The following is an 18,133-nucleotide window of genomic DNA, read 5'->3' on the forward strand; positions in this document are numbered from 1 at the left end:
ACCCTGTAAACCTCTTGGCATACATGTAGTTTGTGGAAATAGGAAACAGGAGCTTTCCAGCTGGCCTCATGCATAAGGGAACTCATGCATATGAAGGGATGAGATGAAATGCTTAAAATATTAGTTCTTCTTGAAGGATGTTTATTCACCTCAGAAGCATAGGCTCCTTGCTCCACTTATTCACTGACCACGAGGTTCTGCTGATTTTAAGTATTACATTTCTCCAGCAACATTCCCCCCTTCCTCCCTTTAAGGATTTAAGACTTGTTAGGATTTGTTCACTGGGGCTTTTATTCACAGATTGTTCACCATGTACATAATTTCAGCACTTGTTTTCATTAGGGCACTTTTGCAATCACAGTCTAACCAGCCCTCTAAATTGAAATGGCCATATCAGTCAATTTTAATGGAACATTTTTTAAAAACCCTGACAGACAAGGACCATCAACCATATGCTTAGAAAGGGTTTCATATTTGGGTTTCTTCAGAGGACACCAAACCGTTCTGTCCCCAAGAACCCTGTTCTGAAACCCCCGGCACAGTGACTTGCTGTGGACACAGAAGTTCCTAAGATCTTCCAGAGTTTCCTCTCCCAGAAGGTGCCCCCTTTTACTTCTGAATGGAGGAGAGTGGCAGATCCTCATATCCACTGATCTGGGACGGGTTCCAATGCAGAAAAAGCACATCAGAAGTCAACAGAGCATATTTTAAACTGCAGAGAGCTAAATGTGAATCCAGCAGATCAGCAATACACATCTTCTCCTTCAAAGGACTTAATGCTATGCTAATCACCACCCAAGCTTTATTTCCATCACCAGAGATTGGCTTAATTATGCAGGAGTTACGTTTGCAAGGCAATGGATTCCATTTGATTTGCTTCAAGCGAACAATAAAAGCAAAAAGAATCACCCAGCACTTTTAGCTTTTCATGCTGTCAAACAAATTAACACAACTATACTCAATACAAACAATTGCTTACCAAGAGGGCTGCAAAACAGAATCTAAGGGGAGTTGTACAGCACATGATAACAGAGTTTGGAGCCCTTCAAAGAAAATGTTTTGACAGGACGGCACAAAGGATTTTGATTGGCTGCTTATATGTTTTGTTCAACATTTTGTAGTTCCATTATTATTACACATATCAAAATACAGGGAATGGGAAACAAAAGTAGTCCAGGCATTTTCCAAACAAAAAACTATCAAACAGATCCCGCCCCCTTCAAACACTAAAGCCAGCAGGTAGAGTGTGCCTACTCTACCTAAATGAGCACCCATAGAGTGCTTTTTCTGAACTGAGACATCATCAAATCCCACTAGGTTTCTTTTGCAACTCAGTTCCACCAGACAGCTCCAAAGCATTCCTCCTGTTTTGTATCTTCCTGTTTCTATAGCCAGTGAACCAGGATGAGATCTTGTTTCTTATTAGTTTCATCATTTCTGAACATCTGCACCTTTAGAAGAGGAAGAAAGGCTGCTATCATCATCATCATCATCATCATCATCTTTTCTAGCTGCTCATCAGTAACCTGCTACTGCCAGGGTGGGCAGAAGGCAGTTGGTGGACCACTGGCTAATTTCTGATCAGAAGCAGATTGACTTTTATGGTAATAAGAGAATGAAAGTTTGGAGTCCTAACTTGGACAAACCTTTGAAAGGGCCCTGCATGGTGCTCTAAACAAGATAAACAACTGCACCAGATCTAGCTACACTCCAGCTGGAAGTAATTCATAAAGATCACTTTAGGAGACACAAAAGGAGACAAAGCTGTGATTCCAAGTATCTGCAGGGCAGACAGTACCAGCATAAGCCATAAGGTTGCAGCCTACAATTTTGAAAATATTGTTCCTTGAGATTTTTATCACTAAAAAGTTGTCAAAACATTGAAATAGTGGGGACCTTGGACAGACAATTCAGTGGTCAGTTGTTCATAGTTCATGGTTTATTCTGTTTTGGTTACCTGGGTTTTCTCCAGATGTATCCATAGTCAGTGGTGGTGGTGGTGGTGATGGGAAGACTTTGCAAATCACATCTGATTGAAACAAAAGGAATAGCTAGTTGAACGTGCTTATCATTACCAGAGGACAATGAACGTCATAAACCCATCCATGTACAGCTATTCACACCTAGCCTGATCAAATACACTTCTCATTAAATTCAAGTAAGTGTTACATTCATTCTATCATTGTAAATGTTCCATAATATTAGAATATTAGGAGTGTATCTGCCTTGTTTGGTGTAGCTCTAAAAGTAACTGTGCATGAAGTTTGGTGTAAGAGCCATGAGCACATTTCAAAGCTGCAGTACTTCATGGAATTTTTGGAAGATACAGAAGAAGCAGGCATATTTGCTTCAATATGAATAGTGGCAAATGCTTTTATAAAATTGTAGGTAGGTCTACAGTTTGCTACTAGTTTTGAAACAATTGCACCCCCCCATTTAATAAGTTTCCTACCTGCTCTATCATCACACAGGATTCATGGTCTGAACTACATTTTATAAGGTGTTGGCAGAATAATTTTGGAGAAGGTGAGGTGACATAGACTGGCATCTTGAAAATTAGTAGTGATGTTTCAAACACCTACCATCAAGAGAGAACTCAGCAGCTGGGATTGTCCTTGTGAGAAAAGAGAATAATGGGTATCAATTAAAAGAAAAACATAAGAGGAAGCAGCAGATGAAAAGTCACACAAAGATGGGAAAACATCCTAGAAATCGTAACACTACATCCACAATGCTTTCTGCACTTACCTGAGAGTAAGTCCCATTGAGTTAAATGAGATTGACGTCTGAGTAGAATGCATAGGATTTCACTGCACTTTGATTATAGCTTTTTACCATCTCGTTGCGTGTATCTTGTGAAAAGGGCATTCTGCTGACTTACCCGGTAATTCAGATTTTAAAAAGGCTTCAGTAATTGCTTTAAAGGGGCAATGTAACCTGCCCACATGCAAAATGCAATTTTCATACCCCTACAACACACATTATCCACCTCTTTGCTAAGCAAAGTGTTGCTCTAGACATATGTCCCATTGAATTCAACAGCATTGCAGCATCGACTTAAAACACAATGCATTTCAACAGAGGTGGTTCACACAAAGCTGTTGTCATTCTTGGTCGATGGGCTGGGGGGGTTGCACTCTCTGTATGAGCCCAGTGTCCATGTGGACAGAATAACATACATAAAGAAGCCTGCACGTGTGTGTAGGCATGATACACACTGTGTACACAGATCATGCAAATCCCACCTAAGCAGCATTTCTTCACTCCTTGCTCCTGGTGTAGATCTTCACTCAGCCCTTCTTCCCTGACAGGGAAGGGGGCACCATTTTGCAGCTTGTCTCAGGTGCAAAAATGTCTTGGACTGGCTCGGCTAGTGTCTATTGAATGCTAAGCTTATTTCAACACTAAATAGAGTTACATGAATTGAAGGAATCCTGTCCCACTCTTGATCTTTGTTTTTTGTTTTTTTTAATATGTGGATTGCACTGTGTTTTGTAATCCTTCTTCATGTGTTTTATCAGGAAATAATCAACTAGGTTCTTCTTTTGTGAAGAAAGGTATGGGGAACCCATGACATTCATCTGAAGTATTAATTCCTGTGCTGTTCATTTCCTAAACTGAAGCACAAATGAATGGAAAACCCAGTGCTGGATGTGAGGAACAGACTGAAAGACAAAAAGGGATTTACCTGCTCCACTGTGTTTGGCTAATGATTTTACCTATGAAGAGTAAGAAAACAGGACAAGACAGCTGATTCATGCAAAACCACTCTTGTAATCAGGAACTGTTTCTGCAAGACCCATTTCCAGGACAGATTTGGCATGATGAGGGTTCAGAAGCAAACCACCTCAAGAGATCCCATAGGTGTGATTCAGCATGTCATTTGCGAAATTACATTCAGAACAAGGTAATGAATCATAACACCAGGAGATGATGCAAGCTCAAGGCAGATGTTCTCCTTGTTCTAAAGCAGGGGTAGCCAACATGGTGCCCTTGAGTTGTTCTTGGGTTACAATTTCCACCATCCCTGGTCACTGGCAGTGTGGGATGGGCAGATGGGAGCTGTACTGGCATCACGTCGCCTACCTCTGCTTTAAGGAATCCAACAGCACACACAGTTAAGGGATGGATCAGTCTGTTTCTGGTCCATGATTTTGCATGTGTTCATTCACAAGTTTGTTCTGAGTCATTTCTTAATTAATATGTGAATATGTTTTTAAAACTCCACTCTAAAGTTTGAATTTAAATGCATATTTAAACCCAGTACATAATTATTAAATACAGAGTTAAATAATTTAAATACATGATTAGATAGTATTTTGTCACAAAATGAGTATTTTATCTCAGTGAATGTATTTCTGTATGTATCTTATTCTGAAACAGGTGTCCTAAATGCATTTTGGTACATGTTTGAGCCAAGAACAGTACTGCAAAATCCAGAGAAGTTTGAAATCTGAAGCAGACATTTGAGTGAAGCTGTTTGCTTTTGGAGAGTTTGCCATAAGGTCCTGGAGAAAAAGTAAGGCTGACTCCTTTGAGAAGATAATTCTCTAGCACTCACCTATGTCTTAATATTTCCAGTTTGTGTGGTTAATAATAGCTAGGTTTAGCTATTAAAGGTGGTGGCAGGAGTGGATAATAGTCTCTGTCCCTTAGGAGTTAAATAGTTCCACACCAGCCCAGGAACTGACCCATATACCAGCAGACAGAACCTTCACATGCAGTCAGCTATGAGGATAAATGAAATGTCCAATAGGGATTCTGCATCACCAAACATTTGGAAGGGATAAAATAGCCAAAAACAAACAAGGTAAAGAAAATCTGTCCCATGAGTCCCGTAGTTGTTATACTGCTGTGACCGATCATCAAAATCTTTTTAGATAAATTGCAAAGGGTATTTAACCTAGATTATATTTTGTATCTTTGAGTAAACAGATGAAATAAGACTATGCCCTATAATCAAGTCAATGAAAAATGTGCAGCATGGAAATAGGGTAATTCAAGTTGCTATATTTAGCAGATGTGTATCTAGCAGGAGAATGTGCATACTGCTTGTGCACATATATCAAAGTACATAATCTCTAGTTATTACTCACATATCAGCATATTCACTGTAACTTATATAGCTTACTTAACACTGCTGGGAGAGGTGTTCTTTGGTACGTTCACTTACCATGTACTACTTGCATCAGGGCATCTAGGTTGGAGATATACATGGCTGTGTGACTTCTGACATCCTGAATGTCTGACTGCTCCAGATGCACTGTCAGCACTTCCACACTGTCATTGCTGAAATTCTGTTTCTTAATCCTAGCATGTACAAGAGGTCATTCAACCAACCACGCATCCAAACAACCTACCAAACTCCACCCCTGTTTGTAATGTCCGTCACTCCTAAGGGTAAATACTAAGTTAACCTATGGATAGTGTACGGATAGAAGAGGTTGTGTATGTCATTGCTTTTGTGTGAAATTCCAACCCTTGCACTCACAGGAAGGGGTCTGTTTCAGCAGAGTTGTCCACTAATGGAAGAAGTGGGGAGGATATTTTTGCTGATTTCCCCTGTCATGGGTCCTCTAATGCGAACCAGGATGGGGTAGAGATGACAGGGTGTGGAGATTGGGGGTAGGGAAAGCTCAAGCACTGACTTGGATGAGGCTTTTGCCCCATAGTTTCCAGACACCACAGAAAGGGAATGGGAACCATCTGAATCAGTCCCCATTCCATCTTCTGAGCGTGAGGTGTGGGTTAACCGGACTCATATACCCAACATGCTTGTCCAATTAATGCATGAAGGGGTTAATACCACAGAGTAAGCTGTCCTGCTAGGCTTAGCTATGTCATTTTCCTTACCTTGGGAGGAAATAGGTAATTAAGCCTATTGTCCCCCTCCCCTACATGAGAAGCTCGAAGTGTGAAGAGGCTTGAACTGGTTGCTCCAGCTCAACCGCACGGCTCTCACCAGCCACTCTTGAGTTCCTATACCAATAATCCAGGAACTAGATGCCACATATCATTAGCACAATTATCCAAAATGGTCCCGTTATTGCTACTGAAGAGGCAAAGCACATTCCTGAAGGTAGGAAAGCTAATACTTTCAGAAGATGTAGGAGGAAGAGAAAAGACTCCCATCATGTCAAGCTTCTCATTACCTGGCAATGAGTCCATTCAGTGGACCACCATATGAAACCACGTACATGTGGAGAGCAGTGTAGTCTATGTGACAGGCAAACGGAGGGGAATGTGTGATGTGCAACTTACCTCTGTTGGGCTAGCTGAAAATCCTACAGAAAGACAAAAAGAAAACAAGAAATTGTTTTTATTGCACGCAGAGAAAGGGGGGCATCCAGCAAATGAGACTTTGCTAACTTGAAGGGGAGAAAAAGCTGCTCACCTTGAGGAAGAGGCAAGCATCTGTTTTTTCTGTTAGTGCTTGTAGCTCCCGAAGGCCCTGGGCAGCCACGTCCCTCTTGTCTGCCACTTGCTTCTTCAGAGCCGCCATGTCAGCCAGCTGCTTTTTCTCATTGGACTGGATGTCACCTAGGATCTGCTTCTCCTTCTGATCTACCTGAGACTTGATCTCTTGGAAGATTCTGGAGAGCTGATCTGTCAACGTTTTCTTATTGTTCTAAGGAAAGAAAGATGGCAACTTTTTATTACAGTTGAATTGTTGGACTTAGGGCATAAACCCGGGGTGTCTTGAGCAATACTTCCCTATCTAGGCTAAAAAGGATCGTTAGCTCTGTGGTCACAGTCCCTCCCCTGTTCATAAAACTCCCTTAGGAAACAACCATTATTTTAAAAGGTGTGGAGACTATATATGTCAGATAACATTTTTATAGTGAAAAATTACATATTGCTTCCGCAAAACAGGCCACCAAGCTATCAAGTTTATAGCTGTCAGCAACCTCCCAAGTATGTTGCCAGTCGCTCTGAAAAGCACTGTGGGCATCAGCCCCTCAGAAGATCACACCAAAGTATTCTTGCCTCAGTTATCCTGTGGCTACCGCCACTGAGTAATGTGCAGTGCAAACTTATGCATATATACTCAAGAGTAAGTCCCATGTAAGTGTGCATAGGACTGCAGCTTGAATGTCAACAGAGCTTTTTAATTCCCAGATCCTAATACAACCTCCCCCAACCTGTTGTCATCAGCCTCAGCTAGCCTATCTCTGCTGTCTGGTGCTGCTGGGAGTTCTGGTTCAGTTGTAATGGTTCACCCACTAGCCCCTTTCACTGAATCCTTGCGCCTTGGCTGGGATCTCTTGCCTGTTCCCTGGCTTGACTTTGGCTTCCTTACCATTGGGTGCTCTTTTTCTCATGCCCTGCTGGTTTCCCAGCAAAAGTAGCACCAGAGGCTCACATCTCGCCAGTCTTCTGTTGTGGCAGAAAAGGTTGCCTGATACGCAGGGCTGTGCAGAGGCAGGGGGTAGCCCTTGTCCTGGGCCTTGGAGAGCTAAGCTGGCCCAGCCATTGGCGGAGCAAGAGGAGTGCGGGGGGAGCGCACCGCCCCTGGCAGCGCGATCCTGGTGGGGTGCCATCGTGGCTGCCCCCGCCTGTGCTGGGCACCACAACACCGCAGGCAGCGGGCCACGCCCCCAGGACACACACCAGCCCCCCCTGCCCTCCGCCCCCCCCCAGTGCCAGAGCATGAAGCTCCGCCACTGCGCCCAGCTGCTCTTCTGTTTGAGTTTTTAACTTTATTCTAACAAGACTCCCACCCCAGGTCTCAGACAAGCTCTGTGTGGGTCTGTGATATGAAGTGCTGCCTTGGAAGCCCCCTAGTGTCTGTTAGTGGTCACACACTCTTAACCAGGGAGAGCCCATGTTTTCGGGTACTTGTCCCTGGTAAACTACTGTCTTTATTTTGTCCCCAACTTGGCTGTTAGGTAGATTTTAGGGATGCCTTAAACAAAAACTGAAAGTGCACATACACATGCACTAGAGTTGCCATTTTTTAAAAACCCAGTCCTTCCTCTGAGGCTAAGTATCTGAAGAGGGTGTAGAAACACATGCCTGTCCAGACAGTAAATAGAGCGTGCACTAACTAAATCTGTGTCCATGTGTGATAGATAGATAGATATAGATACTGTAGATGTTCAGGTAATAAACCTTTGGGTGAAAAGAGTCACTGGCCAAAAGTGCTGCATAGTTAAAATGAAAAGATTGCGGATGCTGGATGGAGAAGCATATTGGAGACACATTCATTATTTTCCACCTGGGACCTGAGAGTGATGCATGGCATCATGAAGTTACAGCACAAACCTTTATCTGATCCTCACTTTTCTGAAGCTGTAAGAGTGTCTTCTTTGTGGCAGTTTTGTATTCCTGCATTGATTTCATAATCCGTGAGAGAATTGCCTGATTAAGAGAAAATCAGAAGGGAAATCACAGAACTGTACATTTCAATAAGTTTATTTGGTAGATTAATCAACTATAGCAGAGGTTCCAATACCGATCCTTGGGGGACTCTGCTTTCTACTTTTTCCATTTGGAGAACTGTTCATTTATTCCTATTCTTTGCTTCTTCCAACTTAACCAATTCCTGATCCACAAGAGGACTTCTCCTCTTAGTTCTTGACTACTAAGCTTACTCAGGAGTCTTTGGTGACATACTTCGCCAAACATTTTTAGAAAGTCCAGGTATGCTATGTCAACCAGATCACCTCTGTCTATATGCTTGCTGACACTCTTGTTGACACCCTCATGGGTTTGTGAGACAGGATTTTCCCTTGTAGAAGCCTTGCTAGTTCTGCTTCATGATCCAAGGGACATATTTCTGTTTTGAAGACCAGCAATTTCACATTTGAGTTCCTTGAGAACTCTCAGGTGGCTGCCATGCATCCTGGCAAGGATGTTTGTGGTTGCAGTTTGAGAATGGAATGCACATTCACTTGGAAATAACCCTCATTGAACTCCATTTGTATGTTTGGGCTGCCATGATGGTGAATTTCTGCTTTATTTGTCTTTTCAAATAATATGTTGGGTCTTCTTCCCAAGTAGCTAGACTCCTAATGATTTAAAGCACAATCAAGTATGCAATCAAGTACACAGAAGTGTTCCAATGCTCTTCTGTCCCCATATCCTGGTCAAAGTCCCACTAGCCTCAGCAGAACTTTTATTTTTTATGTAATTTTGTAATTTTTTGTGTAATTTATCTCCTGCCCTTCCTCCTGAAGGAGCCTAGGGCGGCAAACAACAAGCAAACAGCAAACTTGTTCTTCTAGAAGCAGGCTGCAGGTTCTTACAGAAAGCCATAAATTAAAAGCAATGGCATTAGTTACCACTAACTTTTTTTGCAAAATTGTCCTCTAATCTAGCAGGGGTTGTTGATAAGATGGGAAGGGCTGTTAACACACAGTGGAGTGTTTGTTAATCTTGGCTGGCATATTGCCATGCTCAGAGGGGGAGAAAAAGTCAATGATCAATGCCAGGAACTGTAATGTACAAACACATTGTCAAGCACGGAAATGAAGATACCTGCAGAAAGTGCTGAGGCTAAGCAAGGTCTATAGGAAGTCTCCACTGTTGGTTTGGTGTCATTTCTCAGTTCAATGGGACAGTCTTGGTTGACCACAAACTTGACATGAGCCAACAGTGTGACGCGGCAGCTAAAAAAGCCAATGCAATTCTGGGCTGCATCAATAGGAGTATAGCATCTAGATCAAGGGAAGTAATAGTGTCACTGTATTCTGCTCTGGTCAGACCTCACCTGGAGTACTGTGTCCAGTTCTGGGCACCACAGTTCAAGAAGGACACTGACAAACTGGAACGTGTCCAGAGGAGGGCAACCAAAATGGTCAAAGGCCTGGAAACGATGCCTTATGAGGAACGGCTAAGGGAGCTGGGCATGTTTAGCCTGGAGAAGAGGAGGTTAAGGGGTGATATGATAGCCATGTTCAAATATATAAAAGGATGTCACATAGAGGAGGGAGAAAGGTTGTTTTTTGCTGCTCCAGAGAAGCGGACACAGAGCAATAGATCCAAACTACAAGAAAGAAGATTCCACCTAAACATTAGGAAGAACTTCCTGACAGTAAGAGCTGTTCGACAGTGGAATTTGCTGCCAAGGAGTGTGGTGGAGTTTCCTTCTTTGGAGGTCTTTAAGCAGAGGCTTGACAACCATATGTCAGGAGTGCTCTGATGGTGTTTCCTGCTTGGCAGGGGGTTGGACTCGATGGCCCTTGTGGTCTCTTCCAACTCTATGATTCTATGACCTTCTGGGTGAAAAGCGCATGCTCTACCACAGTGAGCTACAGCGCTTTCCCTGACTACATATTTGTATAAATACATGCCTCACCATCAGAAAAACACCCCACAAGTATAATTTGCTACTCCTTAGTTATCAGGCTTTGAATGCTACTTGATGCTTGATGTTTTTTGCTTCATTTTCTCCCCCCACTTCCACATTCTGACACCCGTTTCTATTTAAAACATCTCTCTCTGTTACATTTAATTGGAGGACCTATTTGGAACGCTCCATGCCTGGTTGAAGCCCCTTACCATCTGCTTGTCGTACTCGTCCTTCAGGGCGACGACGCTGTGGCTGCTGTGGGAGCCAGTGGTGGAGCAGGCCTTGCAAACACACACCAAGTCGTCTTGACAGAAGCATTCCAGCAGCATGGCATGCTCTGGGCATTTCTCCTCCTCCTGGGCTCCAGCAGTCCCAAGAGCCACCAAGGCATGGTTCTTCTGGGTGGCCTTCAAATTGTGTTTCCTCAGGTGGTCCCGGCACAGGGACGCCTCACAGGTCAGACACTTCTTCTCCGCTAAGTGAGGTTTCCCTAGGCAGAAATCGCAGGGAATCATGATTCTCCTTTCTTTGAGCTTCCAAGGAGGCTTTTCCTTCTGAGGAGGCAGCGAAGAACTGGCAGCTCTCTGTTGACAACCTGGCATGAACCTTGAACACAGGGTAGGAGGTGCTGGCTTTGGACTCCTGCACTGTGTTCGGTATGCCCTGGGCAGAGTCCTAAGAGAACTCCTGCAGCCCCAGCTCAGGGACACAGGACGACCATGTATGCTGTGTGTCACCATGTTCCAGCAGGTGGTTGTTTCAAATTCCATTGCTGTCTCTCTGCCATGGATCCAAAATCTTTGCAGACTAGCTAAGCTCCAGTTCAATGAAAGGAAACCTGCAGGATTTTTATTTTTATTAAAAAAAACACATTTGGCACAATAGACTCAGCTCTTCCAATGAAGATGTCTACTATTTTATTTATTTGGTGGGTTTTTTAAAAATTTAAAGATTTATACTCCGCTTTTTTTGGAACTTCCTCCACAAGTGACTTACAATCTCCAAGAAAACCAACTACAATAGAAAATAAAAGAAAGCATAAGGCACTCAAGCAATAAGGCAGCATACAAACAATTCACAAAACAAATCCAGGAAACCTTGCATCTAAGATCCTTCATTAAAATCAAAGAGAAGAGGTAGATTTTAAAGGATCCAGTTTTCTCTTTGTGTGGTGCTACAGAGTAGAGAATCCTATGCATGTTTTGAAAAATATCACTTTGTGCGGGCACCTATGGTGCTTTTATCAAGATACAAGTATCAGCACCTCATTTTTGACCAAGTATTATTAATTATAATTGTATTGTATTGTACTGTGGCCCTCCCTTCACTGTAAGATCCCGAGGTGTGTTACAGGATCTATCTATCATCTATCTATCTGCTTGTTAAATTTGTATCCCACTTTTCCAATAGCATGCTCAAAGGCAGATCACAAAATAAAAGTGACTAAATTGCTATACAAAACAGAAAATTGAGGGTTGGCACTTTGTGACGTCAAGTGCTTACAGCCAGACATGGCAAAACAGAGTAGTCCTTGGGCCCTGTTGGTTTATGTTTCCCTCACTGAGCAGCAGCTGGTAGTCACAAGACTATGTTTTCATTCCACAGTTCAGATACTGTTGGATTCCCACGGGAAAGGGAGACGGGATGTGACGTTTACTGGTTTCCCGTTTCCTTTGTTCTGTCGTTATTTGTTGGAGTTGCTCTCTGCTTCTCACAGAGACAAGATGTGTATTTGTATGCTCTCTGCATAGCTTAGGAATAAAACTTTCGCAATGTAGCCATATCTGCCTCATCCTTTCGTTGTGGACAGTGGATGTATACTCTGCTGGGCTCGATCCAAGATGAGCCGTATCAGCTCGATGGGCCAGAGCTGAATTTCTAACAGCCAGACATGGCAAAACAGAGTAGTCCTTGGGCCCTCTCTCTGTGTGAAGAAAAGTGTAGAAGACTGCCTCTACCTTTGGATCATTGCCCAAGCTGCTTTCCTGGATGCCCTTATTTTAATGTGTCTGCCCGTATAGAGTAAGGCAAAACCAGCCACCCTCATCTGAATGCTAATAACCTTGTCCCAGAAATCCTGATTAGGAAGCATCATGCCTAGCAGAGCCTGTGGGAATTTCACCCAGAGACTGCAGAGGTCTGCACACCTGTAAAGCATGAGAAGTGCATATGCAATCCCCATACCTCATTTGTTTTGCTGCTTTTTTAAAAAAAAAACATACACTATATGAGAGAGCAGAGGTTCTCAAACGGTGGTCTGTGGACCACCAATGGTCAGTAAGCTTCATTCAGGTAATCCATAGTATGTCTGTAAAAATACAATTAAAAATACATTTGAAAATCATTCAGTGCTTGCAATAAGCTTCCTGAACTGGGGTGGGTGGGAAATAGAAAGGTAACCCGTTTTCCCCCTTTCTGATTCCTTCTCTTTAGTAACTACTTGTTGGCACAGTAGATCCCTTCCTTTCAGGCTTTACTTCCTTCCTGCTTCTCCCAATTCAAGCTTGTTTTGATTATGAGCTAGCGGGTGGTAGCTGGCTCCATCTTGTCGCATGCAAAACCTATACAGTACAGTTATACCTCAGGTTACAGACGCTTCAGCTTGCGCTTTTTCGGGTTATGGACCCGCTGAAACCTGGAAGTACTGGAACAGGTTACTTCTGAGTTTCGGTGGTCGTGCATGCACAGAAACGACAAATCACAACCCGTGCGTACGCAGACACGGCACTGCGGGTTGTGAACACTGTGGGTTGTAAACGTGCCTCCCGCACGGATCACGTTCGCAACCCCAAGCGTCCACTGTACTTAGAATGGCTTTGTTTGCCACGGGTAATAACCAGCAGCCTTAATGGGCTATTCCTTTCTGCACATTGCTGCAATATATTTGCCAGACTCCAAGCCCCTGAGGATTTGGAAGTGGAGCAGAGGTGTGCAGGGGCACCCTGCTGTGCAAGCAAGAGTCCTTCTGCTGGCTTCTGCTAGCACACCAAAGTATTTGATTCTGGTCCTTAATGCCTAGAGAGCAGAGGGGTCTGAAATGAGGATTTTTGCACATGGACGGCATTTCTGAAAACATCTCTCACACTTGCAAATAAGGGCAGGGACCAGAATTTATGAGAGTCCTGATAAATAGGGACACTTGCAAAATACAATTTCGCACATTTGAATGATTACATCATTTCCTTTCTACCCAGTGTTACTTACTCACCTGGGGGTCTCCTTAAGCTTTCTGCTACATTTCCCTTTCCCTTTCCTTTCCTTTTATTCTGCAAATAACAATTGGCTCTTTCTTCCCATGCCCACACACCTCCAAAGTACTCTTTCGTCCTGTTAGCAGAATAATAAACACACCAAGTTCCAAGGCTGAGTGGAGAAAGTGCTCCTAGGGTTGTGTGCGTACAGTGACAATCCCATCCCCCTGGGGCTTTGTGGCATGACTGAAGCATAAATGCAATGCTTGCACTTTTGCAGTGGAATGAAACCTGACTCTGGGCTCATCTATACCTACCTTTGCTCTGCATTTCTGGACACAGGTCCCGGCTTTCCATGTCCATGTCCAAGCGCTCCCCGCCCATCAGCACTTTCCTCACAAAAACCTGAAAACAATTAATCAGAAAACCCAAACTGCTGAATTATGGCTGGGTCAGGGAGAAGCAATGGCCCTGAGGTGGTAGGAGGAAGAAACAACTGGAGATGGAGCAGTTGTCTTGGCGCTTTTGAATTAAAATGAGCTATGTTTGGTGTCTGTTGCTTTCCCCATTAATGATAGGTTTTTAACACACCTGGCCCTGCCTCTTGTGTTACTTGGGAGATCAGTTAATACTTGGGGGTAAGGGAAAGATCCCCAAACAGCATTATGGGGAACCAAGGGTTGCATGCTGCATCCATTGCCCCTTTTGTCACATTGCCCCTTTGCCAATGAAGCATGTGAATAATGTAAAATCATCCTAATAATAAGAATAAGAATAAGAATATTGTAAGAATAAGAATAAGAATAATTTATTATTTATACCCTGCCCATCTGGCTGGGTTTCCCCAGCCACTCTGGTTGGCTCCCAACAAAATAATAATAATAATAATAATAATAATAATAATAATAATAAAGCTACAAAACTTCAAACATTAAAAACTTTCCTAAACAGGGCTGCCTTCAGATGTCTTCTGAAAGTCATGTAGTTATTTCTTTGACATCTGATGGGAGGGTGTTCCACAGGGCCGGCACTACTACCGAGAAGGCCCTCTGCCTTGTTCCCTGTAACCTCACTTCTTGTGGACCTCTTCAAAGCAGTGTCAGAGCTTCTGCATGGGGCACTTAATCTGGATTTCTATTAGAAACCAAAGGCTACAGCTGTTCCATAAGCTGGCATCTTTCAAAAGACACCTCTGTCTTCTATAGCTGTAAACAAGGCCTACGATAAGTGTGAGGGTCACCAGACTCCAGCCGATTCATAGAGAGGACATGGGTGTAATTTAGGAGCAGAAAGCCTCCCAAAAATGTACACACAATTCCGCACAGAGTTGCAAGCAAGCAGGACGTGTTGGACTTCATAGTATATTTGTTATGATTTATTTATTTATAGGCAGATCACTTCACTATTTACAGTACATGAATGTAGAGATTCTACAGTCTTTGTGATGTAAACAAGTAACTCCACGGCAGGGGAGTTTCAAAAAGAAGCCAGTTCTGAAGTATTTACACAATTTAAAATAGAACTTTTATATACCTACCAGATAGATATAGAGAATACATTGAGCAATTTGGTTAAATCATCTACGAAACTATAGAATCTGACAATGTAAAAATACAAGAAAACGTTCTCTCATTTAGAAGGTAGACATTGAAATCACACTAGAAAGAAATATTTCTTTTAAAAAATGACAATAACAAAGGAAAGGCATAAGAATCTATGCCGATTAAGGTTAAAGTATATTACATAAATAAGGACACAACAGAACACAACTGGGGGGAAATTAAGTGAAATATAAAAATCTTCTACTATTTTTTTTAAAACAGTGAACTAAAAACTTGATTTTATTGATTACAAAAGGGGTCAATCCTGCTGCTTTTACTTACCAAGAAATAAGTTATCACTTAGTTAATACATGTAAAAGAGAAGCAGAATTGGCCCCTTCTAATTATTAGCAGTGTCCTCTTCAAAAAACAAAAAAAGTAAAATCTAGTTTTTTATTATAAATAACATAGCAAATGTGCCCCTCTTTTAGGTGAAATTCTTACACCTTTCTTAAGAAATGCATCAATTTAGTCTCCTTCACTCTCTCTGGCTCACATACACTCATAAACACACGCTGCAAACAGTGGTATTAATTCACTCTTTTTCACTTTTCCAATAAATGCCACCTAAAGCACCAGTGGCTGCATTAAAACCAGACTCTCCAGGGGTTTGCCTTGCTATCCACATCAGACATAGTTTCCTCCATGAGGAAATGGGAAACGTTTTGACTTTTTTTTGGGGGGGGGGGGGGACGGGACAAAAACCTTCAGTGTAAATTGACCCTTCAAAAATTCAGTAGGCTAATCTAGTAATACAGGTGCATTTTTATGCATATAAAGCTCTGTGAAAACTGGCCTACCCATTCTCTTCAATGTTGTGTAAAGCTTTGAAAGACAGAATTCTGCCATAATGAAGACTATGGAGCAACCTTATTTCTTTCTCTTTTTTTGAGCTCCATTTGCTCATTGGATCACAGCCTAGGTAATGGATTGGGGAAACCTGTGACCTTTTGAATGTTGTTGGGCTCCAACTCCCATCAGCCCCAGCCAGCATGAACCATGGTCATGGATTATGGGAGCTGTACCCCAATAACATCAAACAACACAGGCTCCTCCATCAATGACATGTGCTATGCATTCCAAGGACAGAGAACCCAAGTAAGGCTGATGCATTTGATTTAGTCTGCCTCACTGGCACAAAGTTTAGGGTGACAGCAGGATACCATGATAAATTCACCCAAACCAGATTGGATAGCTTGCTCCTTAACACTAGGGCATAGCCGAGTTTTCACTGAGATTCTGCACATAACCTTTTCCCACGACATGGTCATTTTTCAGGTGCAGGGAGCATACGGAGATGCGTTCAATCATGTGAGCCCCCCACCTGCAGTCAAGTGGCAAGCTCAGTTGCAGATTGTTAGTGATAACCTCAGTCACAGAGATCCCATCCCTAAGTTGCATGACATGCAGCAATGCTTGTGTACTTGTTTTTGTAGCATCTATCCTACAACACATTAATTTGTTAGAGCATCATAGGTGCTCACCTCTAGTGCATTTCTGTTGCCCACTATTAACGGTAGACTTCCAGCTATAAAATGCAAAATGCATAAGCCCCCAGGTTACTTTGGGGGAGGGGGCGCACTGCCCCCTTAAGTGCAAGGAGGTACCTGCAATCATACGTACATGAAAATGTTATGGTTGGCTCAAAAGTCATGTTAAAATGATGCATGGGCATCAGTGATGTGGGTGAAATGATGCAAGGGGAAATTGTCAAAAAGCACACAAATGAGAACGAGGCCTAAACAAACAATTATTTGCAGAACGTTGATGGGAAAGCAGAAGGCTTTGAATGCTCATATTGCTAAAGTGTGTCACAAATAGACTACCCTGCTGTAAGAACAAATTGAGGAAATGCTCAGCTACAGATTAAGGACTTGCTATTTTCATCTGGCAAATGAAAATCAAAGTGTCCTTGCTCTCTGATTCCTCTAAGGCTTTTTGACATGGGCTACTGAGAAAATTGGATGCTAATCATGGAAACACATGACCAAGCTGACATGAAAGTTTCATGGAGGTAGCAAAGCTCAAGACAGTCACTCTGAGAGGGAACGTGGTATGAACATTTCCATCGACTGACAATGAAAGTGACGTTTGGGAACCCAGTTCTTCTGCACGCATCTTCTTTTTCTGATGCCTGCATTCACTCCTTTGTCTGGTTGCTGAATTTAGCAGGAACCATTTGCGTTTCACATAAAAGCATGGTTATTTAAAGGACCAAGGGCAAGGAAATGGCTTATGACTTATTCCTATCGTTAAGGTATTTTTCCTAATTAAGAAGCAGTTAGGAGGGACTTCTTTTTCACTCACACATACCCACACGCACACCCCTACATATAATATAGAGATAGTTCTGTTTATTTAAAAAAATAAATGTCTCCCTCATGATTGCCTTTCTCAACACACCCTCTTATTCCGAAACACCCTGGAAAATTGAATTCTTTTAATTTGTTTATTTGGTTTCTCACCTGATCTTGCAAAGGCTTGGTTTGTTTCTGCTGCTAATCGTTGTTATGGCTAGGCCTACCCCTTGGGTACGGGGTCCTTGGCTTTATGCATATTATTAAGAGAAAGAATATGGGAGAAAGTTAGGCAGACTTCGCAGAAGTATACGGAAAGCACAGGAGCCCAAGCTCTTTCTAAACAGGGCAGAGGAAGTAACTATTAAGGTAATTGAGAGCCAGTGTGGTGTAGTGGTTAAGAGCGGTAGTCTCGTAATCTGGGGAACCGGGTTCGCGTCTCTGCTCCTCCACATGCAGCTGCTGGGTGACCTTGGGCCAGTCACACTTCTTTGAAGTCTCTCAGCCCCACTCACCTCACAGAGTGTTTGTTGTGGGGGAGGAAGGGAAAGGAGAATGTTAGCCGCTTTGAGACTCCTGAAGGGGAGTGAAAGGCGGGATATCAAATCCAAACTCTTCTTCTTCTTCTTCTTCTTCTAATTAAGGTCCTTCTTTAGCTAATGGGGGCAGGGGACCCTCGGCTACTCTTCTTAGCCTCAACGTGCGGCCACCTTGGGAAATCAAAATGAGCTGAACTGCACCAAGGTTTAA

General features: G+C 42.8%; 1 protein-coding gene across 1 annotated transcript; it reads right to left on the minus strand.

Moving 5' to 3' along the window:
- Positions 1 to 273: 273 nt before the first annotated feature.
- Positions 274 to 13,843, minus strand: LOC308471345 (tripartite motif-containing protein 29-like). Its single transcript, XM_080995301.1, has 11 exons — positions 13,803 to 13,843; positions 13,503 to 13,621; positions 10,504 to 11,132; positions 8,266 to 8,361; positions 6,395 to 6,628; positions 6,262 to 6,284; positions 5,174 to 5,310; positions 3,689 to 3,719; positions 2,583 to 2,614; positions 1,958 to 2,029; positions 274 to 1,451 (listed from the first exon to the last, which is right to left on the minus strand). Exons 3-11 carry the CDS (start codon positions 11,062 to 11,064, stop codon positions 1,432 to 1,434), a joined length of 1,206 nt encoding a protein of 401 aa, XP_080851427.1. The 5' UTR covers positions 11,065 to 11,132; positions 13,503 to 13,621; positions 13,803 to 13,843; the 3' UTR covers positions 274 to 1,431.
- Positions 13,844 to 18,133: the final 4,290 nt, after the last annotated feature.

The sequence above is a fragment of the Podarcis pityusensis genome (genome assembly GCF_964106645.2).
Source record: "Podarcis pityusensis genome assembly, chromosome: 2".
NCBI lineage: Eukaryota > Metazoa > Chordata > Lepidosauria > Squamata > Lacertidae > Podarcis > Podarcis pityusensis.